The sequence below is a fragment of the Myotis yumanensis genome, unplaced genomic scaffold, assembly GCF_028538775.1.
Source record: "Myotis yumanensis isolate MYYU_CA2020_CCGP unplaced genomic scaffold, mMyoYum1.0.hap1 SCAF_13, whole genome shotgun sequence".
In the NCBI taxonomy this organism is placed as follows: domain Eukaryota; kingdom Metazoa; phylum Chordata; class Mammalia; order Chiroptera; family Vespertilionidae; genus Myotis; species Myotis yumanensis.
This window is the reverse complement of record NW_027223764.1, coordinates 42,683,502-42,709,556: the sequence shown is the minus strand read 5'-3', so window position 1 is coordinate 42,709,556 and position 26,055 is coordinate 42,683,502. Positions and strand designations below refer to the sequence as shown.

The following is a 26,055-nucleotide window of genomic DNA, read 5'->3' as shown; positions in this document are numbered from 1 at the left end:
CCTCACAAATGTCTCCTCGGGAGGAGCAAGGTCTACCTGGCTCCTCTCAACACCCCCTCAGGTGCCCCCGGGGGTCATCAGCTGACATTTGTGTGCCCTGACCTGTTCCACGGCTGCCAGCCACCAGGCTTGGAAGATCCTGGCTCAGAGACCAGGAAAGCCCTGGCCCAGAAGATGGGAGGCGATGAGGACACCCAAGATGACCAGGACAAGGCCCCCTGAACACAGATCCCTGAGGGACTGGGTGCCCTGTGCGCAGGTCCTGCTGCTCATTCCTTCCTCCTGTTTTGAGGCCCCATCTCCGTGGCAGAGAACGGCCGGAATGCACCCAACAATCTGTCCCTTCCTGGTCATTTACAGTCGGGCCTGTAATCCAGGCTGACAGCCACCGCTGCCCTCATCCTGTTGGGCTTCCTGATGCATCGGACACTTCGGCTTCAGAAGCAGACCTGCCCTCTGAATTCAACTTGGCTCTCGATCACGTTAAAAATGAGAACTGCTCCCGGCTCAGCTTAACCGCAGACAAGAGAGAGAGATGCCCAGAAGCATGGCGGGTGACAGGGCGAGGCTGGCGTGGGTCGGGCGGTGAGGCGGGCACCTGCCTAATGGCTGCAGCATATCCCCCTCCCTCCGCCCCCCGGAGGCTGTGCCTCTGTGGTGAGACCACACGTGAGACCTGGCCCTATGTGCCGTGTGCTGGCCGAGCTGCAGACTCTGAGCAAGTGACTTAGCCCCTCTGGGCTGCGGTTTCTCATCCGTGAAGTAGGATGATAGGAGTGCCAAGCACTGAGCTCCAGCATTTAGTTTTGAGAGTTACATCTGAAAACGCATGCGAAGCACTTGGCAAAATCCCTGACACACGGTGAGGGCTTCTAAAGCGCTGGCTGCCGCTGCCACTGTGCTCTCATGAGCTTCGAAACTGCTTGGAAACGCTGTCTTTTGAGGGTCAGAGAAACTGCCCCGGAGACCTCAGGGGACTTGAGCAAGACTGTACCACATCAGGGTCCAACTAGCAGCACTGCCCTTGGGTTCCCGCTCCCAGCCCAGGGCCCGAGCCATGGGTCGTAGCCCCTCCTGGGCACTGAGAAGTTTCCCATCACAGGAGTGGCAGAGGGCCACTGGGAAGGAGCGGGCAGGGTCTCACCGGTCCGGGTCATCGCTGAAGTAGTAGTTGACTTCCCCGAAGGTGCCCACGTCATTGTCCGTTGCCTGCAAAGGTGAGAACAACAAGTCGTCACTGTCAGGCTCCCAACCCCACCAGGAGCTGTCCACAGCAAGCCTTGGTCCTCCCGCACGACTCCTCTGGCCCACGCCAAGCTTTCTAGAGCCACGAAGGTCAACATGGTTGCCCCAGTCACAAACAGCTATTTAAATGTATACGGGAGAGCAGGGTTCTGGAAGCTCCATCTTTTATCGAAATCCCTAACTTCGTGAAATCACCCCTCCTGCCTCATGTCAGGCCGGGCAGGCTTATTCTTTGCAGATCTCAGGGGCTTGGTGTCATGACCTATCAGTTTGAGAAATATCACAAATGAAGGGGGCGCGGGGTGGGGCGGTTAGCATCTGCTGGATTCTCCAGTTTTTCTCCCGTCTCTAAAGATGTCAAGTCAGATGCGCTGCCCAGTGAAAGAGGCACCTCAGGGGCATTTCTGGTGCCCCTCCTTGAACCCCAGGAATAATCCATCGCATGCGTAGGGCAGACTGTCACCTGACTGGCAACCTCTTCCACTGCAAACACCCTCTTTTCTCCCCACCCATCTTCTCTGGCACCTCTCTCTGCCTGAACAAGTGGTCTGAGTGGGAGCTGCCTGCTCTGCCATGACCACAGGACTGGGCTGGGAGTGGCCCCCGACTGCAGCTGGCCAATCAGAATCCTTCCCTGGGATTCTTTATTTTTTATTTTTATTATTATTATTTTTTTTATAAGCCAGAGTTTATTTCTATTTAAAACAATGCGTACAGGGGTCCAAAGGCCCAAAGATATTTGGGTTTAATAGAAGTTATAGTCTAGTGCCTGCTGCCCATGGGTCCACTTCACAATCAATATTTCTGCGCCCCTGAGTATTTCCAAGGTTTGATAATTCTAAGGCGGAAGGTGAATCTTCTGAGTTTTGGCCAGCTTCATAGAAAATGAAGATTACAATAATAACATCAAAAACAACTCCAGAAATAGCCATTATCATTGCAAGAGGAAAAGGTATATCATTCGATAAGAAAGCGATCACAGAAATTCCCAGTAGAATGCTTGATTCAATATTTAAAAACGAGATATATTTGTAAAAATCCTGGGGACACCATCCCTGCCATATTCTCAGCAACCAGCTCCTCTGGTCAGAAGCTTGAGAAAACGGGATCATGATGAGTCTTATCTGGTATTAAATGCAGTTCTTGGACAATGGAAACCAGCAAACACCCTTCAAGACGAAAATCCTGGGATTCTTTAAATGGTTGCTAGGGGTAGAAGTTTTCCTCCATAGCAGTGAAGCTGGACCAGAGTGAACTGGGGGCGGTTGGGTGGTTGGGGAGGATGAAGGTGCCCCCAGGGGAGAGCTGGAAGACAGGGGCTGGGTCCTGGTACTTCTCGGGTCCTGGGGGTTACATCCCTTCCCACCGCTGTTTGGTCTGTGAGTCCAACAAGACCTGTTTTACCCAGGCTAATCCAACAGCTTTCTATCACAAGTAGTGGAAAGAGCGTGGAGGGAGAGAGGCGCGCCTCATGCTGATGACAAGGGCGAGAATGGTGACCCCGCCAGCCTGGGCTATCATACCGTTTACATGTTCAAAGACCATCCATGTTTATCCTCACAACGTGATGAGGAAGACAGACATTTCCACCCATCTCACAGATCACAAAACTGAGGCCTAGGCCCCAGTGAGGCCCAGAGTAGACCTCTTCATGACAATCCTATTAGAGACAGGGAAACCAAGGCACAGAGAAGGCAAATGGCTCACCCAAGGCTTCACAGCTATAAAAGGGAGCAGAGCAAGGATTTGCACCCAGGGCCGCCTTGCTGTGCTCTGAGTCTCGGTGTGTTACTGCTTCTAACCCAAGAGGGTAGCTGGCCCTCAGAGGCAGAGGCACTGGTTCTTCACGGGGAGAGGAGACCAAAGCTCCTCCCAACAGCCGGACTCTCTCCCCCGCTTCCAGGGGCTGGAGGGGCAGGGGAGGGGAGGAGCCCGTGTTCCCTCCATCCCACTGACATATAACCTCACCCTGTTTGGTATTATTAGACCAGAATCACTGCAGCTCGGCCTGGGGAACAGCTGGCCAGCTGCCATCGAGCCCACGCCGAGGGGTCAATGTGCAGAGAGCCCGTTCCAGGCCAGTGTCAACAGCCCAGGTCACCGTGTGACCAAACAGCAACCCCAGGGGCCTCAGCATCCTCGTTTGTCAAAGGAAAGTGTCTGTGGCCATAAGGTCAGGGCCACAGCTGCCAGGCTCACCTTCCGGCACGGACGATGCCTGAACATAGCAGCGCTTCACGATGCTGGGAAATGGATGATTAAATACGAGTAAGAAGCAAGGGGTGAGGGGAAGGGAGTTGGTGGAGAGATGGGGGCAAAGACAAGGAGGAGAGAGGTTTCAAAGGGAAAGAGAGGAATGGACCAGGAAGGGTGAAGAGACGGGGCCGGGGAAAGGCAGGGAGAGTGGCCCGGAAGCAGGAAGGGGATCGGGGAGGTAGAGAGGGCTGGGCTCATGCAGGAAGTGAGGGGCCTGGGGCACCTGAAAGCCACACAGGGACCCTGGGTGACCTCCATACTTGCACTTGGACTGTCAGGGGGGGGGGAGGACCCCCGAGGTCCCCTTGTACAGTACCCTTCACTCTGGCGCCTGGAGCAGCTGAGGCAGAGGGAGATTCAGTGTTGAGCCCCTGGGGACAGATAGAGCTGCCATTCTCCTGCCCCCTCCACCCCCCCGGGGGGCCGGGCACAATGGCTCGCACAATGACCCCTTTCCCTGGGGGCCTCTCGCCGCCTGCCCAGGCCGCCCATGCTGACCAGGAAGATTTGTGAGTCCTTTAGTGCCACTGTCTAATGACCGTATGAAATATGTATGTGAGGTGAAGGGGAGAGGGGGAACTTTCATTTTTCAAATGCATGAAGCAGAATATTAAGATGGAAAAGTGCATCTGTGCCCCTGCCAGGGTGGGGGCAGCCAGCAGAGAGAGCCTCCCTAGGGCCAGTGCCAGGCTGCAGTGGGGCCGGGTGAGGGGCCCTGCTCCCTGAGCCCGGGAGGAGGCAGCAAATCCAACCACTCGGCAGTCCTCCCTGGTGCCCTCAGGGGGCAGCCCCTCCTCTTCTGCCTCCCTTCCAGCCCTGCACTCCAGCCTTTGCTGCGGGCTCCAGCCTCCTCTCGGACCCAGGCTGGACCTGACTGGCCCTGGCACCTGCCTGGATCTGCCCCATCTGCGTAGGCTGCTTCCCCCCTCCGCCTGGCTTCCCCGCTCCTGTCTTCCCCGCCTAAAGGTTGTTTCGGGCTCTGCAATATTCCCAGCCCTGACTGCACGTGGGAGCTGAAGCTGTGCGCTGATGTGTTTCTCATCCTGCTGAGCAGTGGCTCCCTGAGAGTGGGGCAGGGTGGGGTCAGGGGGCCTGGACATAAAGGCAGCTCAGGAAAGCTCCTGGTAGCTGTCCTCTGTCACTACATTGGCACCCACACCCACCTAACAGTATCAGTGTGTACATTTCAGTTTGGACCACACCACCATGAGGAGGCACCATTATGACGCCTGCTCTCTGCCTTTAACACACAGATGAACCAAAGATGATGTTAAGTAACTTGCCCAAATCTCAGGACTGATAGGCAAGTGCAGAGCTAGCCTCCACACCCTTTGTTTTAAACCAGTGGTTCTCAACCTTCCTAATGCCGCGACCCTTTAATACAGTTCCTCATGTTGTGGTGACCCCCAACCATAAAATTATTTTTGTTGCTACTTCATAACTGTAATTTTGCTACTGTTATGAATCGTCATGTAAATATCTGGTATGCAGGATGTATTTTCATTGTTACAAATTGAACACAATTAAAGCACAGTGATTAATCACAAAAACAATATGTAATTATATATGTGTTTCCCGATGGTCTTAGGCGACCCCTGTGAAAGGGTCGTTCAACCCCCAAAGGGGTCGCGACCCACAGGTTGAGAACCGCTGTAACCAACCAGCACAGTGGGATAGACAGCCCCAGGCAGTCCCATGGCAGAGGCCTCAGCAGCTCTGCAATGCCAGCCGGTCCAGCAGAGGGCGCTGTCGGGGCCAGTGACAGGCTCCCCGCACCCCCCCAGCCGCACGCAGGTGCCATGGCATTTTTTAAAACAATCTCCTTCCCAAGGCTGGCTATAGGCCTGAGCAACGGAAAGACCAACAGACAAATCAAGTGGCGGACAGACAGTGGCCCTCGTGCCCACTTCAGAAAGGAGGGTCTGAGGAGTGGCCAGGGGCCTGTGCATAGAGAACAGAGGTCCTTCTGCGTCCTGAACACCTTTGCCCTCCTGCCATGTTCCAGGATGAGCAGTCCATCCCCTGGCAGGTGGCCTCCAGGCTCTCGTAGGCCAATCAGATGGCTACCGGGGTAGGGGATGGGGGCCAGCTGGCAGGCTGGGTGGCTCCCATATTGTACCCGGCAACACTAAGAAATGACAGACCGGGTGCAGGTGAGCACCTCAAGCGGCTGCAGGCCCTCCCGCTGCTGCCTCTGTGCCCGCCACTGCCCTCCCAGGGCTGGAGTCTCACCATGGTTGCACACTGGTATGTCGCACTACTTGCCGAGACTCAGAGGCGGCCCAGGGCGAGAAGTCAAAACCAATAGCTAAAACCTCCAGTGCTCCCCCTGCTGCTGAGTCAATCCCAGCCCGGCCCCTGGTGTCCAGGCGCTGCACGGCCGCTGGCCTTGTGGTCTTGTACTCGCTTCTCCCGATGCCCCCGGACTCTTCTTTCACTGCCTGGTTGCGCCATCCCTTCATTCCATAACTGCTGTCCAAGCTCCGCCCCCTGTCCCCCACCTCCCCCAAATGCTGTGCGAGCGCCTGACCGCTCACTGTTCTCACGCTGAGCCCCTCACGGTACCTGTTCTGGAACATGCAGCACGATCTGCTATTCCTGAAAGCTGCCTGCGTATGCTGTCCCCTCCCCTTGCAGAGAAGCCCATACCTAACTCCTTTTTGTATCCTCCCTGGTGCCCGGCACAGGGCTCAGGCACTGGGCTCAAAATCTTTGCCAAATCCAGTAAGACCTGGAATTTCCGTGGTCAGCCACGGAGCGCCAGCCTGATCCTCCTCCTGGCGGCTGAGCCCCTATCAGCAGACACCACGGTGGGCACTGAGCAGCCAGAGTGGGGCTGCTCTGATGCCCAGGACGCGTGGCTGGGGTTCGCAAAGCCTCTCCAACAGGTCCCCCAGGCTCAAGCTCCCCTCCGAGCTCCCTTCCGGCCAAACCTCCTCGGCAGAGGAGGGCAGGGACTCACCGAACGGCCCAGGCAGTCGCACAAGCAGAGTGGGTGAGAAGGGCAGGGTGGGTCCGGAGGGCAGGTGGAGGGTATTGGAACCCCATGGGGAAAGCTTTCAGGAAGATAGGGGCCAGACTCTCGCTCACTCACATGTTCAGCAAGTATTTCCTGAGCTTCTCTGATGTGCCAGCGACTGTGCCAGGCACTGAAGTCACAGCCACGAGCATGATAACACTCCTGCCGGAAGGTGACTTACAATCGGAAAGGGAGACAATGGAGGAGAGAAGTAACTAAATAACCATTTCAGACAGTGATAGGATCTGTGAGAAAAATAAAGCAGAAAATGGGCTGGCAGGTGCCTGGGCTGCTGGTTGAGATGGGCCAGTCCTGGATAAGAGCTCCCCTCGGTCAAGTGTATTTGGGTCTACTGCCCAGCCACTGGCTGGACACCGAGAAGCCCAGGTAGCTTTTGGTAAGAGCTGGCCTCCTGCAGCTCCCGAGGCCTGCAGGGGGCTCAGAACATCTCTGCTTCCCCTCCCCCCCAACAGCCTGCCCTAGTAGATGCGTCTCCAGACCAGCACGATGGGCCAGCAGGTCAGCATCTGTCCCCGTGGTCAGCACCTGGAAGAGGGGTCCAGGACTGGCTGCTGCCCAGGGCCTGATTGATAAGGCGTCTTTTCTGATTCTTCCCAACACTGGCATTACCAGCAAAACTAATTCCCTCATTTGGGCCTTTATAATTGCGTCGGCAAGTGCTTATTTCTGTGATGGACAATGCCGGCAGAACTGTAATTTTCTTCTGCTGACAAAAAGGAAAAAAATAAATACACACGGGGGGGAAATTCCAAAGGTGAAGACAAGGTGAACCTGCAGTGGGGGACTAGTCAAATTCCCAGAATGGCCAGGCCTGAGTCATAACTGCTCAGCATTCCCCTGGCTGTCAGATGGGGAGGGGTACCACGGTGCCCCCTGCCGTTTCCCTTTGAGCACATACTATGTGCCAGGCGCTGTGCCCAGCATTTCTCATGCTTTATTCCATGTCATCTTCCCAACAGCCTTCTGTACTAATACCACCCCCATTTTACAGATAGAGAGGAATGAGGCTCAGAGAGGTCAATCAACCTGCCCAAGGTCAAACAGCCACAGGGCCGGGATGTGAGCTCAACACACCGACTGCAAGAGGGTGCTCATTACCACCCCCTCCTCCTGCTTCCTGTGGGTGGGGCGGGGCTTGAGGCATCTCTCTCCAGTGTGAGAGCTCAGCCATGGGACCCAGGGTGCTCCTACCACGTCACTGTCCTTACCCTGTAGAAGCCAGATGCACCCCCACAGGCAGTCTTCTCCTTGCCAGAGTGGCTGTTCTCCCAGCCTCTGCACAGCGAGGGTGGGCTCCAGCGACACCCGTGCCCAACTGCAGAGGGGGCAGGGTCTCTGGCTGTGGTTTCCCTGGATGCAGGCCCTTAGCCAAGACCCTTGGTCCTCAAAAAAGGGCCCCCATTCTAGGCTCAGGGCCTAGACCAGGGAGGCTGTCACCCGGTGAAGGCTAGGGCAGCCTGGCTGGCTGTGGGTGCCCTCCTGACCCAGCCAGAGGGCTGGGGTTGCTTGAGATGGAGGGAGGTGTGTCACCCAGCACCCTCTGGATGTAGCTCTCCCTTTAACTTGTATGCCAGGGCTCTCTGCCCAGCCCAGCTCCCTGCCCTCTGATGCCCATCCTGATAGCTCATGCCCACTCCCAAGGGGCCCTCATTTCAACAGTGGTCAGGTCCTCTTGTCTCTTGGTCCCTTCCCAAGAGCCCCTCTGTTTTCACAATGAATGGCCACTCTCTCATCCTCTTCCACTCATTTGCCCTGGATGGAGGCGCCCTTACAGGGTGCCTGCCTTGCCCCCACACTGCCCCCATGTAACCCTGCCCCTCACAGCTGTCCCTCATCATGGCCTTGCAGGTGCCCATCTGCGAGGTTGGGCCTTATCCGCCCACCTGACTCCCGCCTGCTCTGGCCTTCTCCCACATCTCTCCCACCCTGTCGCATGGACCCCACTGCTCTCTGATCTCTCGGATCCTTCCCTGGGACAGACACCCTCCTCTCTCACGGTTCTAAACGTCCTCTACCCTTCTTTATAGCTTGTCTTCTTTCTCCCCATGTCCTCACACTTCCCTACCTCTCTCTCTACACGTACACATACATGCACACACATGTGCGCGCACACGCAGCACACATTTTCTCTCTTCCTCTCTCTGTCTCAGGCAGCCCCCAATACCTCCCTGTTTCCACATACTGTTATAGAAAGCTTCTCTTTCACTTTCGGTGTCTGGCTCGGGTGGACCCCATCCTGCTACACACCACACACAGACACACTTCCCTCCATCTCAAGCAACCCCAACCCCCCATCTCAGCCCCTGTGGCTCCTCCACATCCCCTCCCCGGCCACCTGTGTGCCTCTCCCCGCAGGCTGGCAACTGGCAGGCACACACTCAATCACTCCCCACCAGAGCCCCTTGTCACGCATGCTCGCCCGGACACCCTGCCCGGGGCTTCTGCTCTGAAGCAAGGCGGGCCCAGCTGCCTCCCCAGCAGCCCTGGGTCCCAGCAATGCAGGCAGTTGCAGGAGCGGCGAGCAGTTCTGCTCCCATGCACGGCTCTGCAGAGAAGGGCACGCGGTACAATTTGTTCAGGAAACAATAGCAATGTTTGACATGTCATAAGGATTGATGGAGCAGAAATTTACATGGGAGAATGCATTTTTAAACAGCTCCATGGAGCACCGGTGCTTTGCTGGTAACGCTTTGCACATTCATCATCTGCTGAGCCCCTCCAAGTAACTCCTTAAACTACGTGAGAGTAAGTGCGCTCCTGCAAACTCAGGGGACTGAGGTGGCCTGTGGGAGGCGGGAGGGACTCTGCTGGAGGAACTCGGAAGCCAGAGGCTGGGGTGACATCCATTCATCCTGATTAGGCTTCTGAGGCCTGGTCCTCTCCCCTGTTCCTACACTTCCTCCCATGTGCAGTGGATGAGGATTTCAGCTTTTCTCGGGGATAAGCGGTAAAAGCTAATGGCTGGGAAATATCATGTAGTCTGCCCTGCACTTCTGGGAAGATGCTTGGTGACTCAGTTTCCCCTGTCATTTCTAATCTGAGAAGGCAGCCAGGGATGATGGGTGAGGGCATGGTGGGTGTGAGGGGCAGAGGTAAGTTCAGCTGGAAGCTACTGCTTGTGGGTCCCTGGGCCAGGGGGGATGGTCACACAAAGAGGAGGAGGGGAGACAGTGACGGTGATATCCTTTGTAGGAGATAAGAGGGTGAGTGTTCTGATGGGCAGGGTACCAGGACGTGAGCGATAGCGTGCAGGAGAGGATGTGGGGAGGCTGGGGGGCTCAGGAAGAAAGGTACGTTCAGGAGAGCCCGGGAATGCAGAAGGCCTTAGGACAGAGGGCACTGCCAGGGACGCTGGGGCCGGAGGCTCTGGGCACATGATAAAGTGGAGCAGCTGAGTGGGAGGGCAGTTAGGGGAGGGTGGGGGTCCAGCTGGTGGGGGGCTGCAGAGAAAGAGAAGGGGCCTTCCTCCCTCGTGTTCCATTGTGGACCCAGGATGGACACCCGTGCCCATGGCAGACATTACTAATCAATTATGGTACCGAGTACAGAGAAGGCCTCAGGCTCTCCCTCAAGCCTGTCTTCTCTGCAATCAACAACCAACCGCAGGGAACTCGTGTCAAAGCCTTGTTGCTATACGTGCCAATAAAAAAGAATGGGCAGAGGATCCGGACAGACATTTCTACAAAGAGGACATAGGGATGGCCAACAGACAGATGCAAAGATGCTCAACGTCACTAATCATCAGGGAAGTGCAAATCAAAACCACAGTGAGATATCACCACATACCTGTCAAAAGGGCTATTGTCAGAAAGTCAACAAAGATGACAAGTGCAGGTGAGGATGTGGAGAAAAGGGAACCCTCGTGCACTGTTGGTGGGAATGTAAATTGGTGCAACTCCGATGGAAAACAGTGTGGCGATTCCTCAAAAAAACAGAACTACCATACATACAACCCAGCAATTCCACTTTTGGGTATTTCTCTAACGAAAACAACAACGCTAATTTGAAAAGATACATATACCCCTATGTTCACTGCAGCATTATCTACAATAGCCAAGATATGGAAGCAACCTAGGTGTCCATCAACAGATGAGTGGATAGAGAAGATGAGGTACATATATGCAGTGGAATATTACTCAACAACCAGAAAGAAGGAAATCTTGCCGTTTGTAACAACATGGAGAGACGGAGAGGGTACTATGTTAAGTGAAATAAGTCAGACAGAGAAAGACAAGTGCCATATGATTTCACTTATATGTGTGAAATCTAAAAAACAAAACAAATGAACAAGTAAAACAGACTTATAGATGCAGAGACTAAACTCATGGTTGCCAGAGGGGACGGGTGTAGGGGGACTGGGTGAAAAAGATGAAGGGGAATTAGAGGTATAAACTTTCAGTTGGGAAAAAAAAAGCCATAGGGAAATAATCTACAGCACAGAGAAAATAGTCAATAATATCATCATAACTATGAACAGTGACAGATGGCTACTACACTTACCATGGTGATCACATAATAAGGGATATAAATGCAGAATCACTATGCTGTACACCTGGAACTAATATAACACGGTATGTCAACTATACTTTAATAAAAACAAAGTGTCCAGAGCATCTTTTTTTTTTTTTTTTAAAAAAGCCTCTAGCCCTGGCCGATTTGGCTCAGTGGATAGAGCGTCGGCCTGTGAACTGAGGGGTCCCGGGTTCGATTCCGGTCAAGGGCACATACCTGTGTTGCGGGCTTGACCCCCCCTGTGGGGGATGTGCAGGAGTCAGCCGATCGATGATTCTCTCTCATCATTGATGTTTCTATCTCTCTCTCCCTCTTCCTTCCTCTCTGAAATCAATAAAAATATATTTAAAAAAAAAAAGCCTCTTTACTCTTCCTGCTAGACTCTGTTCCTGGAGAGCTAGGAAAGTGCTTGGGGGAGGGGTGTGTGTGGGGATACACCGTATCAGACCAGGCAGGAAGGGTCTCAAAAAAGACTTGTGGCTAAGTGCAGAGTCATGAAAATACTCCCGAAATGGGACACGGAGGTCTGGGTTCTGATCCAGCATCTGCCCTACCGTCCAGTGTGGGACTGTGAGTGAGACACTGGGCTGGGGGCCTGAGGGTTGCACAGCCTTCTGACTGGTCTGGGTCTACCTGCTTCCACCCTGGAACCAACCTCCCATCCTCCACCAGAGCCAGAGGGAGAGCCTGACAACACAAGACACCACTCACCAGCTTAGAAAGCTCCCAGAGAATTTAAGTCAAAACCCCGGCTGCCTGCCACGGCCCCTGAGGCCTGATGTGGACCAGCCTCTGCAGCCTCGACCTCCTCTGCTAACCTGCTTGCTCCATTACTCTGCTTCCTCCTTCAGTCTTCAGGTTCCTAATAGGCCAAGCTTGCTCTTCCCGCACTTGAGGTTCCCTCTGCCAGGAATGCTCTTCCTGATCTCCCCAGGCAGGCTCCTGCAGCCCTGGAGTCTCAGCAGACAGGAATTCCTTACATTTGTCAATGTATTTGCATTTGCAAAAGCAAGCTCTGCTGCTGGAATGACAGACTTCTGGGACAGAACAGGAACTAGGAGCTGAGGTGGTCACTGCAGCTGCATAGGCGGTGGTGAGAGCGATGGGGACTTAAACAGGGTGGTCGGGGACATGCTGCAGCTGCTGGTGGATGGAGGTGGCTGGGAGGAGAGCATGGTTTGGGCAGGAGCATCTGGAGGAATGTTACTCGCTCTTCTCCTTCCACTAGAATGTAAGCTTTATGAGGGCAGGAACTGAGTCTGGCTTGTCCCCCATGGATCCCAGTGCTGGAGGCTTTCAACAAACAGGGGCTGAATGAATAGATGGGGAGATTATATATGACTAGAGGCCCGGTGCACAAAAATTTGTGCACTGGGGCGGGGGGAGGGGGGGTCCCTCAGCCCGGCCTGTGCTCTCTCGAAGTCTGGGACCCCTAGGGGGATGACTACCTGCTGGTTTAGGCCTGCTCCCTGGGGGACTGGGCCTAAGCTGGCAGTCAGACATCCCTCTGGGAGCCTGGGAGCCCTTGGGGGATGTCCACTTGCCAGCGGGGAGCAGGCCTAAGCTGCAGTCGGACATCCTTAGCGCTGCTGAGGAGTTGGGAGAGGCTCCCACCACTACCGCTGTACTGGCAGCCATCAGCCTGGCTTGTGGCTGAGCAGAGCTCCCCCTGTGGGAGCGCACTGACCACCAAGGGCAGCTCCTGCATTGAGCGTCTGCCCCCTGGTGGTCAGTGTGTGTCATAGTGACTAGTCATTCCCAGTCATTCTGCTGTTAGGGTCAATTTGCATATTACCCTTTTATTATATAGGACTAGAGGCCCGGTGCACAAAAATTTGTGCACTCGGGGGGGGCGGTCCCCCAGCCCGGCCTGTGCCCTCTCACAGTCTGGGACCCCTCGGGAGATAACGACCTGCTGGCTTAGGCCTGCTCCTGGGTGGCAGAGGGCAGGCCCAATCCCTAGGTGCAGCCCCTGGTCAGGCTCAGAGCAGGGCTGATTGGGGGAGTTGGGGCGCCGCCCCCTGTCATGCACAGAGCAGGGAGGATTGGGAGGTTGTGATGCCACCCTCAGTCACGCTCAGGATAGGGCCGATTGGGGGGTTGGGGCACCGCCCCCTGTCACACTCAAGGCAGGTTCAATGGGGAGGTTACGGCGCCACCCCCTGTGATGCACAGAGCAGGGCCAATCAGGGGGTTGGGGAGCTGCCCCCTGTCACTCACAGAGCAGGGCCCATCAGGGGGTTGGGGCACTGCCCCCTGTCACTCACAGAGCAGGGCCAATCAGGGGGTTGGGGCACTGCCCCCCCCCCCCCCCATCACGCACAGAGCAGGGCCCATCAGGGGGTTGGGGAGCTCCCTCTCTCATGCACAGAGCAGGGCCCATCAGGGGGTTGGGGAGCTCCCCCCGTCACGCACAGAGCAGGGCCCATCAGGGGGTTGGGGAGCTCCCCCCTGTCACGCACAGAGTAGGGCGAGTAGGGCCGATAGGGGAGTTAGGGCACCGCCCCCTGTCACCCACAGAGAAGGGCCAATCAGGGGGTTGGGGCGCCACCACTGTCACACTCAGGGCAGGGCCGATGGGGAGGTTATGGCTCTACCCCGTCACACACAGAGCAGGGCCCGTGGGGGGGAGGAGGTTGGGGCACCACCCCCTGTCACACACAGAGCAGGGCCGATCAGGGGGTTGGGACGCCACACACTGTCACACACAGAGCTGCAGGGAGATCAGGGGGTTTGGGCGCTGCCCCCTGTCATGCTGATCTGGTGCCAGGAGGCCTCGTGGCTCCGCTGATCCCTGTGCTGGGAGGCATATTACCCTTTTACTATATAGGATAGAGGCCTGGGGGCCGGCTGGTTTGCCCTGAAGGATGTCCTGGATCAGGGTGGGGGTCCCCACTGGGGTGCCTGGCCAGCCTGGATGAGGGGATGATGGCTGTTTGCAGCTGGTCACACACCCTTCAGGGTGGGGGTCCCCACTGGGGTGCCTGGCCAGCCTGAATGAGGGGATGATGGCTGTTTGCAGCTGGTCACACACCCTTCAGGGTGGGGGTCCCCACTGGGGTGCCTGGCCAGTCTGGGTGAGGGGCTGAGGGCTGCTTTCAGGCTAGGGGTTTTGATTGAAGCTCCCAACCACTCCTTTTTTTCTTTTTTTTTTTTTCTTCTGGGCCAGCTTTAGCTCTGGCTCTAGCTCTGAGGCTTCCACTGCTGGTTTGTTTGCCGTTCTATAATCGAAACAATGTATAACTTCAGCTCTGAGATCCCAGCCGGCTATATTTGTTAGAATGTTTCAAACTGCCAGCTCAGAGTCCGGGAAGTCAGGCGGGGAACGTTGGAATTCGCAGTCACTGGAGCAAGCAAGTCTCATGTTCGCTTCCAGCTGCCTGGCTGCCGGCCGCCATCTTGGCTGACAGTTAATTTGCATAAGGATACGCTGATTAGCCAATGGGAAGGGTAGCGGTCGTACGCCAATTACCATTTTTCTCTTTTATTAGTGTAGATGACTTATGAGGTCCTTTCTACCAGTGATAAGCCAACTGCAAATCTTGAGTAGATGGACTTCTAGGGAGGGAAGAACAGCAGGAGGATGATGATGGGGGTGGGGGTGGGTGTGGAACCACAGGAGAAAGAGAGTAAGAGAGAGAGAAAAGAGTGGGGAGGGGAGGAGGAGGAAGGAGAAAGAAGAGACCAAAGGAAGAGGAAGAGAAGGAACAACCACAGTAACAACCACTGTAAGCCTCAGTTTCCTCCTCTGTAAAATGGGGCTGACAATGCTACCTGACTCACGGGATGGCTGTGAGGACTAAGGTCCTACATGTGAGGTGCTTTAGACCAGCAGTCGCCAACCGGTGGTCCGTGGACCACTGGTGGTCCATGGGGTGCAAGGTTGGCGACCGCTGCTTCAGACCAAGGCCTGGCACATGGCCCACATTTCTGAGTGAAGCTGGTATTAGTATTCCCACTCCCAGTTCTAACTGCTTTCTTTGTCCCTCTGCAGATCCCCAGCCACCGCCAGGTGGGAGGAAGGGGGCGAGGCACTGAGCCTGCAGGAGGGCCCTCTGGCAGGAGCCAGGCCTGAGCCCGTGTATTAATGTGTCAGTCCTGCAGAGGGGAGAGGAGGGATTCGAATCCCTATGCACTGACAGGTGCTCTCAAGGTGTGTGGCCCCAGCTTGTTTGTTATTGCAGCCACGGTGGTTGTCCTTGGGTTCCGCCACTGCCTTTTGTTTCTCTTTATTTTATTTTAAAACCTGGAAATAAAAATAGATGGGGAGCAAATTGCTCTGGCCAGCAGCACTGTGCTTAAAGAAGTCGTCTCGGGAAAGCAATTACGGGACGTCAAAGGCTGTCAGGGTGGCCAGCAGCCGCCTCGTTGTCTCCTGGCCCCCTGCTGAGAGGAGTGGGAGGAGGAGGAGGGTGTGTGTGTGTGTGTGTGTGTGTGTGTGTGTGTGAGAGAGAGAGAGAGAGAGAGAGAGAGAGAGAACCTGCAGGAGCAGTGACAACAGGGATAACAGGCCACCACCTTGCTGAGCGGCACCTTGGGCCTGGCACAGTGTGAGGAACCTGACACAGTGATCTGTCCCTAAGTTGTCCTAAGACAACCACCAAGACAGGCTCACAATCCCATTTCACAGACGGAATAATGCAAAGCCGGTAACAACAGCGTAGTCCTAGCTGGGTTGCGGGCACTATTCTGACCATCTCTGTGGGTGAACGCATTGCATCTCCGCTCCCGCTCCAGGAGATGAGCACCAATGCCACCCCTGCCCGCCTCCTGGGTGCGGAAATGCTGACTGGAGGAAGCCTCGAGCTCACTGCCACCCGCCAGGGCCACCTGTGCCTCTCTCAGCCTCCGGCTTTTTTCTCAAGGAAGCAGGTGGCATGATGGGGTGTCCATGTCCCTGGAAGCCGCCCTCACTCCGTGGGGGCTGGGACTGGGTGGGATGCCTGGGGCACAGCCTCTCCCCCACATCTCCCAGTGGACCGAGCTCCAGTAGTGCCCCCTGGTAGTAACGGGCTTCACAATGCCCCCTCCGTGACCTTGTCTCACTTCCCACTCCCACCTGAGTTTCCTGGAGTCACTTTCCAAGTACCCCACCTGCCCCAGAAGCCTGGTCTCAGGGCCTGCTTGCCCGGGAGCCACACCTCACACCAGGCCTCTGGCTGGCCACTGGCACACACGCTGAGCCAGGCAGTATTCCCCTGCCTCACAGCTGCACGTGGCGCAGGGTCCACACCTAGTCTGTCTGACACTCACACACACAGCAAAGAGGAAAAAAACCAACAATCCCACTCCTCACCCTTTCCCAACACTGTCCATCCTCTCATGCTCTTGGGTTTGAGGAAGACTCAATTGAGTGACTCAAAGAAAATCACATCTGACCATCAGACAAAGAAAACTGGGATGCAGAAAGCACTTTCCCAGGACGCAGGAGGAGGGAGGGTGGCTGGCTGGCCATGAATGAGACACAATCAGGAGGACTTGGGCCTCTCTGGGCAGCTATCAAGCTGGGATTACGCAGGCGGCAGAGGAGAGGGGAAAGGGAGGGTGCAGAGAGGCGTGGGGACAGACACCGTGGCTGAGGCTCAGTTAAGTGGGACCTTATGCGAGGAGGAGATGGAAGGAGGAGGACAAGGCAGCCCAATCAACCCCCTGGGGGTGCAGCCAAGCCTTGGCTGGGACCGCCTCCCCCAATACTGGATCTCACCACCCTGAGTCTGCCCCCTCCCTCTTCTCCCCTCCCCCGTGGGATGTAACCAGCAGCTCCAGGTCTAGCGGGAAGATGGCAGGTTCCTGAGTGTGGGCTAGTCCTACCCAGGAGCCAGGACATGTCCTCACTCCAAAGTGACTTGGAGCCCAAGTGGGACCCCCGCCCCCACGCTTGCTGCCATTGGAGGGCACTGATTGGCCAGCACGTGCTACTCACTAATGAACCCTATTGATTCCACATTCTCCTGTTGTCTCCCTAAATGGCAAGCCACACATCTGATGGATTAAATACCCACATGATTGCCCACCTGACATCTTCATCACTCCGCCTGAGGGTCCCTAATGAATTTTACAGCCCCGCAACGACAGAAGAAATTAAGGTCAAAGTCTGACGAGAAAACGATAAATCACCAGCCGCAGCCCCTCACTCGCCTGGGCCAGTCCAGCCCAGGGCTTGCTGGCGAGGTGGTTAGATGCTGTGTGTGAGCACCGCGTGGGGAGGGCATGCTGGGAAACTCGTGCCTGGACACTACCCCTGTCCGTAGACATTTACTTTCCTTTTTTATTCCTTTGCCCGTCCTACTCCAGTGGTAAAAATGTTCTAACAGACTGAGAAACACACTAAGAGGTGAGCAGCATAGCTCATTTATACATATTCGCACCCCAAAGAGAGAGGGTTCAGCAGCATTCTCTCCATTTTGCAGATGGAGAAATGGAGGCTTGCAGGGAAAAGGGGCTTGGCCCCTTATGCAGTGAATTGGAGACCTCGATCTTCCAACCCCAAGTGTGTAGGTCTTGTTACAATAAATGCCTGCAGTGGTCTTCTGTCCTAGACACTTGTCTTGTTTCTCCTTGGGCAGGGGGTACCCTCTGTGGGTGGCTGCGCAGGCAGAGGGAGCGCTGGCCTTGGGTTCAGCTTGCACCTCCTCATACCTCTTGGCCCCACAGTTTCATCAGGTCTCAGGGAGGGGTTTAGCCTCCACGAGGAGGCTGCGTTTGCCTCCTGGTTAAGGGAAAGCTTGGACATCCTAGAGCAGTGGTTCTCAACCTGTGGGTCGCAACCCCTTTGGCGGTCGAACGACCCTTTCACAGGGGTCGCCTAAGACCATCCTGCATATCAGATATTTACATTACGATTCATAACAGTAGCAACATTACAGTTATGAAGTAGCAACGAAAATAATTTTATGGTTGGGTCACAACATGAGGAACTGTATTTAAAGGGCCAGAAGGTTGAGGACCTAGAGATAAGATTCATGGCTAAGCTCTGTCTCTTCCGCAGGTGTAAACTCTAGCAAACACCCGACTTCCCTGAATCTCAGTGCTCTCATCTATAAAATAGGGTGGCTAATTTCTACCTCACCAGGTTGCTGTGGAGATTCAATGAGATGACACACAGAAGGGGCTTAGTTTGGTGCGAGATACTCAATATTAATACCTATTATTTGTTTAGCACTTACGTTGTGTCAGGTGCTATGCTAAGTTCTTCACATGTATTATCTCACTAAAACCCTACAACAAATCCGTAAGGAACGGTCACCATCACCATGTCCCAGAAAAGGAACTAAGGCTCACAGAGGTTATGTGGCAGAGCCTCAGCATCCATGGTCCCTTTCTCAAATGGACAGAAACGCATTTTTAGGTGGCGTAACATTATCTGACTAAAATATTACACTTCCCAGCTTCCTTTGCAAATAGGTACAGCCATGACTGTTAAGTTCTGGCCACTGAGATGAAAGCAGAAGTGTACAAGGCATCTCCAGGAAGTCTCTTTAAAAGGGAGAGAGTGCTGCCCAGCCGGGGTGGCTCAGTTGGCTGAGTGTTGTCCCATGAACCAGGTCACCATTAGATTCTTGGTCAGGGCATGTGCCTAGGTTGCAGGCTGGAACCCCAGCAGGGGGCACGCAGGAGGCAAGCGATTTATGTTTCTCTCTCATTGATGTTTCTCTTTCTTTCTCTTTCCCTTCCTCTCTCTGAAATCAATTTAAAAAAACCCCTCATACACATTTAAAAAAGGGAGGGAGAGAGTGCCCTTCCTCACTTTCTCCACACTGCAACTTGGAGTATGGATGTGAAGGCTGGCCGTCACCTTGGACCATGAAGATGAGGGCTACACTCTAGGAATGGGGGAGACGAGAGCTTGAAGGAGCCACCCAAGGCTTTTCCCCTCTCAACTGCTTTTTCATGGGAGAGAAGTATACTTTGATCTTATTTGGAGGTTTCTATTACTGGTCGCTGTATTAGGTCATTGCTGATACAAGTAACCTATTCAAAGCCATGTGGCTCAGAAAAGGCTGAGTCAGGATAAACCTCAGTGGATTAAGTCTGGGATTTTGAGTCTTTGCCACTCTGCCCCTAGTAATAAGGCCTCGAGGAACATGCTTTGATATCATCATTATCATTACACTAGAGGCCCAGTGTGTGAATTCGTGCACCAGTGGAGTCCCCTCAGCCTGGCCTGCGGGATCTGGCTGAAACGGGTTCTCTGACATCCCCTGAGGGGTTCTGGATTGTGAGAGGGCGCAGACCAGGCTGAGGGACCCCACTGGTGCAAGACTGGGGCCAGGGAGGAACACAGGAAGTTGTCCAGCCAGGGTCGGACCGCGGGAGGGCTCCAGGGCGTGTCTGGCCCTTCTTGCTCAGTCCCGATCGGCCGGGCCCTTGCAGCAAGTTAACCTACAGGTCAGAGTGTCTGCCCCTAGTGGTAAGTGCACATCATAGCAAGTGGTTGAGCGGCCTTAGCATATCATTAGCATATTACACTTTGATTCATTGAATGGACAACCGTACACTTAGCATATTAGGCTTTTATTATATAGGATAGTAAAACAGAGAAGGCTCTTTCTAGGGATGTGCAAACTTAGGTAACCATGCATTAATTAGTCACGAAATCAATTTAATGGTCATGACTAGCATTTTACAAAAAATAAATCTCATAGAATAAAACAGAAAATAGTAGGGTAAAAACCATAAGACATTGATCAAAGAAATTGAGGAAGACACAAATAAATGGAAGGTCATTTCACACCCATGGTTTGGACGAATTGTTAAAATGACCATACTACCCAAAGCAATCTACAGATTCAATGCAATCCCTGTCAAAATTCCAATGGCATTTTTCACAAAAATAGAATAAACAATCCTAAAATTTATATGGACCCACAAAGACCCTAAATAGCCACAGCAATCTTGAGAAAGAAGAATAAAGATGAAGGCATCACCCTCTCTGATTTCAAACTATATCACAATGAAAACAGTATGATGGCATAAAAACAGACACATAGATCAATGGAACAGAATAGAGAGTCCAGAAATAAACCCATGGATATATGATCAAGTAATTTATGACAAAGGAGCCAAGAATACACAATGGGGAAAGGACAGTCTCTTCAATACACAGTGTTTGGAAAACTGGACAGACACCTGCAAAAGAATGAAACAGGACCACTATCTTACACAGTATACAAGAATAAACTCAAAATGTTTGAAAGACTTGAATGTAACACCTGGAACATAAAACTCCTAGGAAAAAACATAAGTGGTAAGTTCCTCAACATTGATCTCAGTGGTGGTTTGTTGAATTTGCCACCAAAAGCAAAGGCAAAAACAAACAAGTGTGTTTACATCAAAGTAAAAAGCTTCTGGACAGCAAAGGAAACCATCAACAAAATGAAAAGGCAACCTCTGAATGAGAAAAATATTTGCAAATCATATGTCTGATAAGGGATTAATATCTAAAATAAAGAACTCATACAACTCAATGGCAAAAAACCCACAAAACACAATCCAATAAAAAACATGGGCAGGGGAACTAAATAGACATATAGGGAGCTAACAGGCTCACCAAAAGGTGCTCAGCATCTGTAATCGTCAGGGAAATGCAAACCAAAGCCACAAGAGCTCACTTCACACTATTAGGATGACTATTATGTATCAAAAATGAAAGAGAAAACAAATGCTGGCGAGGATGTGGAGAAAAGGGAACTCTTACGCACTGCTGGTAGTGCAACCACTATGGAAAATAGTATGGCACTCCTCAAAAAGTTAAAAATAGAACTCCTATATGACCCAGCAATTCCACCTCTGGATATTTATCTGAAGAAAATATATCTGCAACCCCATGTTCACTGCAACAGTTTTACAACAGCCAAGATAAGTGCTCATAAATGGACGAATGAATAATGATGTGATATATATATTAATATTTTTAGCCACAAAAAGGAGGGAATTCTGCCATTTGCAACACTATACAGTAGATGGACTTTGAGTGCATTACGCTAAGTGAAATAAGTCAGAGAAAGACAAATACCATATTACCTCATATGTAGAATCTAAGAACAAAACTAAGCTTATAGATACAAACTACAGGTTATCAGAGGTGGCTGTGTGGATGGGCAAAATGGATGAAGATGGTCAAAAGGTATAAACTTCTAGCTATGAAATAAATGTGTCACGAGGATGTAATGTACAGCAGGTGACCATAGTTAATGATACTGTATCGAATATGTGAAGGTTGCTAAGAGAGATCTTAAAAGTCCTCATAAAAAAATCTGGAATAAAATAGAAAATACTAGAGTGTAATTCACATAGCAAGGAAGTATTGTCTTTTCCTAGATACAAACGTGTGTGTGTGTGTCCTGGGCCATGAAGTCCACGTAATTTTCATTATGGATCATGGTTACTGGTAAATTAAAGAAAAAAACACCTCAATAAACCAATGGGCATATGGGACGCTGAGCCACTCCAGATTTAAACTGGCAGGAACCACAGCTGCCATTCCTCCTTCGGGGATTATGCAAGATTAAGCCACCCCAAACCCACAGGCCCAGCTCAATTTCTCCCTAAACCTCTGTGCCAACCCCTGCCCAGACGCCCCCTCTGCTCTCTCAGCCTTTCTCCCAACTGCCCCCAGGACGAACTCTCAGGCATAGGCCCTGGCGGCTGCTATGGGCCACCCCTCCCCAGTCACCTCCCGCCCCTGCCCCAGGGCTTATAACATTCCCAGCACCGGGCACAGGTGGACTTTGTACAGGCATTTGGTTTGCAGCATTTATGAACTCAGTCCGGCTCTTACAGCTACCCACTGTCCCCTCACCCAGGGGTCCATTTCCTCGCTCCGGCTTCCTCTGAGCAACTGCCAGAGCGGGAACAATCAGCGGCTAACCAACCGACTGACAGGCCGGAGTGCAGGAATCACAGGCTCTGGGCTCCGAAGGGGCGAGTCTGGGGCAGGTGGTCACGCGTTGTTGCCACAGGGGGCCACAGAGAGCGTCCAGCGGAACTCCTTCATTTTACGGATGAGGACACCGAGGCCCTGGGAGCTCAAGGTCACCCAGTGACTGAACGGCTCCCACTTCCCAGGCCAGCACTCAGCCCATCTCCTCGGACTCCGGAGATGGTCAATTCCAACAACAGGCTGGAGCCCGTGTGGGAGCGGGCACCTGATGCTGGTCAGCGAGCAGGAGGGAGGGTTAGGGGCTGGACAGACAGACCCAGGTTTGTCTTGGCCACTTACTAGCTGGCTGACCCTGAGAAGGTTACTAACCTCTCTGGGCCTCTGTTTCTGCCTTCAGTAAAATGGGCACAGAAGAGACTGAGAGATGCTTGGCATTTACTAAGCTCATAACACCCACTCAACACTATCCTCTTGGGTTTGTTTGTTTTTTTTGGAAAAGGGGCAAAGGTCGTTGGCAGACAGAGCTGCTCAGCCGAGAATGGGGGATTCTGGAGGCGCCAGTGAGGGCGGCTTCAAAGGCTCGACAATCAATAGAGCTTTAGATCAATTTGTCAAAAATCAATTAGTGGAGTGACTAAATGGCTGGAAACTGTCAGACCTTAAAGTCCTGGCAAATCCACCTCAGGAGCAGGGGTGGTAGCCACAGCTCTCCATCCTGACCCGCGCCCGGGCCCACCCAGGGCAGCCCCCTGCAGCCTCCCCGCCACAGGCCCTGCCCTGCCTCCTTCCAGAAGCCCAGGGTGGTGGCGGCAGGCGGTAGCCAGCTGTGTTCTCTCTCTTCCTCTCTTTCCCTCTGTCCTTAGTGCCTGTCCTACCTCTCATTCCATCCCATTTCGGTTTTACGGATTGATATTTAGATTAAAGAGATAAACACAGTAGAGGAGCACTGAGGCCTGACAGCCGGAGGAACTCAGACCGTCAATCACGGCCAGCAGCTCAGCTTCCTCCGGCTCCCCGCCAGCACCGGCACCACACTGGCCCCTTGATTGGGGATGAACCCAAGAGCAGATTAAAGGGGCCCACAAATACAGCCTAGACACCCCCAAAGTGGGGGAGAGTGTGTCTACAAAAGCCTTCCAGGCCAGCTCGGGAGCAGGGCTGGGGTGACATATATACTATTTACCAGTGCCTCTCTCTCTCTCTCTCTAGCCTCCCTCTTCCCCTCCCTAGGCTGCAGATAAAGAATTCAATTTTCTTTTAAACGGTGGGGAAATTGGAAGAGATTTTGTTCTGTTTAAGCACAGCTGGAGTCTCAGGTCTCAAGGGATTGGAGAACAATGAGATCAATTAAGATGCCCGTGGTGAGGGGTGTCAGGAGGAAGTGGGGAGAGAGGGCATGAGGTAGGGGGGCGAGGGGGCTGCTCTCAGGAAGGGGCAGGCCCAAGCCTGTCAGGAAGCCCAGCTGCCACTCTTCCCTGCGTTCACCTGCCTGTGTCTGCTGGGCTTTGTTGGTCTGGGGACGGGGCCTCCTTGGCGGGTTGTGTTGTCATCTTGGAGACGTACTAATAATTCATGTTGGCAATTTCTGTCATCAGCGTTATACGATTATAGATTCAAGTTGGACCAATGCTCTCAGAAGAGGGAGTGGCCCCTGGACGGACGCCTGGCACACAGAGGTGCTGGCACACTGTCCGCATTTGTGTGTGCGGGCCGGGGACCGTGAGCTCCCACACAGCAATCCACAACACTGCTGCGGGGGGATTATTCTCCCCGCTTTAGAGAGGGGGACGGAGACCCTGGGACAGCTAGTCACCCGCCCAAGGCCAACCTGTGTTAAGAGGCTGAGGCAGGACTCCCACCAGGGCTGCCTGCCCCTTTCAGTGTTTGCGAAGGTGCAGGGCCCACCTGACAGGTGGGGATGGGATGGGCATGCCTTGCTGGGCCTGGGGAGGAGAATGGCGAAGCCATTATTGTATTTTTTCCATAAGAACAGCTGCAAACCTACCTCGTCTCATCCATTTTTACAACCACATCGCCACAATGGAGTGCCCAACCTGTGCGTGAGCTGGGAGGAGGGTGTGCCCCTGAATCTCCAGCCTGTCCCCCTCCACTGCCACCTGCGTGGCTGGAGCCAGCATCTCTCACCTGGTCTCCCAGCTTCTACCCTACTATCACCGCCCCCCGCCCCACCCCATTCTCCATCCAGCAGCCACAGTGATCCGTCAAGTCTCTCCTCAGCAGTCACCTCCCTCCTCCTCTCTGCGCATCCACTGCCTTTCACCTGCAGCTCCCTCAGCCTGGGGCAGCCCTTTCCCCGATCACCCCGCACTGCCACCCCACCTCGGAATTAGACACAGCATAGGCCAGGCTCACAGAGCAGGGCTTGACCCCGGTCTCCCTGGTTTCCCAGCCTGTTCCCAGCCAGGCTTCCTCCTGCAGGGGCGGATGCAGCTGAGAGGTGTCCCCTGGCCCTGCCGGGCAGCATGCCCTCTGCAAGGGGCAGAGGGAAAGGGAGCACCACCTGAGGCTGACGAAGGGGACTGGCCTTCCCTGCCCACCTGGCTGGGCCACCAGGTTCCCAGAATCCAGGAGAGGCACTCGCATTCAGCAGCATGGCGGGGCATGTGGGTGTCCCGGAGCCTGCGGGATGAGGGAGCCCCCGGGTCACAGAGCTGGGGAAGCGTCACTGCATTGCACATCCACCAGGTCTCAGCCGGGGGCAGTGACATCACAGCACACCTCTCCCTTGGGTGTCAGTGGCATTTGCTGTGGGTGGAGGAGGGAGAGAAGGGACAAGCAGCAGCCGGGCTGTCTGTTGATGGGAGGAGTGGGGAGGACCAGGAGGAAAAGCTGGTTAGCTCTAGGAGCAGGATGGTGGCTTCCAGAATTGTCACCAAATTTCCGGACAGGGTGGGAGGAGGGGCATGGCAGGCGAGGGAGCTCTGCAGGCCAGTGGGTACGTGCAGGACCCTCGGAGGGCAGGGCAGGAAGCATGTCTCAGTCATAGAGAATGCCCCCCTCCCCCCCTCCCCCCCCCTCCCCCGCCCTGCCCCGTCTGCTTTCCTCTGGGCACCATGAGCCGGAATGAGAGCCTCAGGAGCCAGAGGCCCTGCAACAGCACCAGCCCCCTCACCTCACTTTATAACAAGGACAGGGGCTCCCCAGGGACCATCCAGGTTCCCTGGCTGCCAGGGCGGGGCCACGCTCGTCAGGGTGCTGCCCCCACCCCACGAAGTCTCAGCCAGGAGGTTCGCGTGACCGGCTGAAACTTTCTGAGTGTTTCCTACTGAGTGTGTTGGATCCTACTCTGCCTCTGCGTGACGTTCCACTCAGTTCTCACCACCTCCCAGACAGGATCCCACGAGGGCATCTCCCCGGGTCGCAGAGGAACGTGCGCGGTGGCCTGTGGGGCTCGCACCCGAGCAGAGCTGGGCTTGCACACAGGGCGGAGGGCGGCGGGCAACCGGGCTGGGGCCCTTCAAGGCCACTGATAAGAAAAACCACCCTTTCAGTCTGGCAGCCTCAACTACAGGCAGGTGGGGGGGGGGGCGGGGGGGCACAAAAGTAGGTTTACAGCTGTGAGTACTTGAAACATAATTTATTCTATATGATTATTCATTTGTTATTGTATGTTTTTCCATAAGAACAACTGCAAACCCACCTTGCCCCATCCGTATTCACAGCCACATCGCCGCAATGGGGTCTCCCGACAATCCAGCCATGTGGGCTGGGCAAGCACAGCCTTTCCCACTTCAGGGTAGAAACCAAGTTCCGGAGAAGGATGACCCTGTCCAAGGTGCCGCCAGCCTTCCAAGGACGGGCTGGAAGAGGGGCATGGGGGTGGGTGGGGGAGAGGAGCCGTTCCTTCCAGCTCCCACTCTGACTTGCCCCTGGGCCGAGCAAACCATGAGCCACCTGCCCAGTCAGGACCCTTAAATGCCTATCCTTCTTGCTTTGATTTCTCTGCCCGGAGAAGAACCCTGTGTGGTCTGACAGTCCATCTCCTGCCCATTCCTGCTGTGCCCTAGCTCTGGAGCGGGGAGAAAAGGTCTTGGGGTATATACAGTAAGACCTGCCCCAGGAGGAACCTCCCTCTTGGATGCTACTCTGCCTCAGCATC

The 26,055-nt window shown here is 54.1% G+C and overlaps 1 protein-coding gene across 2 annotated transcripts in view; it reads right to left on the bottom strand.

The window, feature by feature from the left end:
* Nucleotides 1-26,055, bottom strand: part of CDH23 (cadherin related 23) — a 355,887-nt gene that overhangs the window by 128,073 nt on the left and 201,759 nt on the right. For both annotated transcript variants that reach the window (XM_070432922.1, XM_070432923.1), the window contains exon 14: nt 1,145-1,209. In XM_070432922.1, the coding sequence (XP_070289023.1) occupies nt 1,145-1,209 (65 nt within the window). The remainder of the gene's footprint in view (nt 1-1,144; nt 1,210-26,055) is intronic.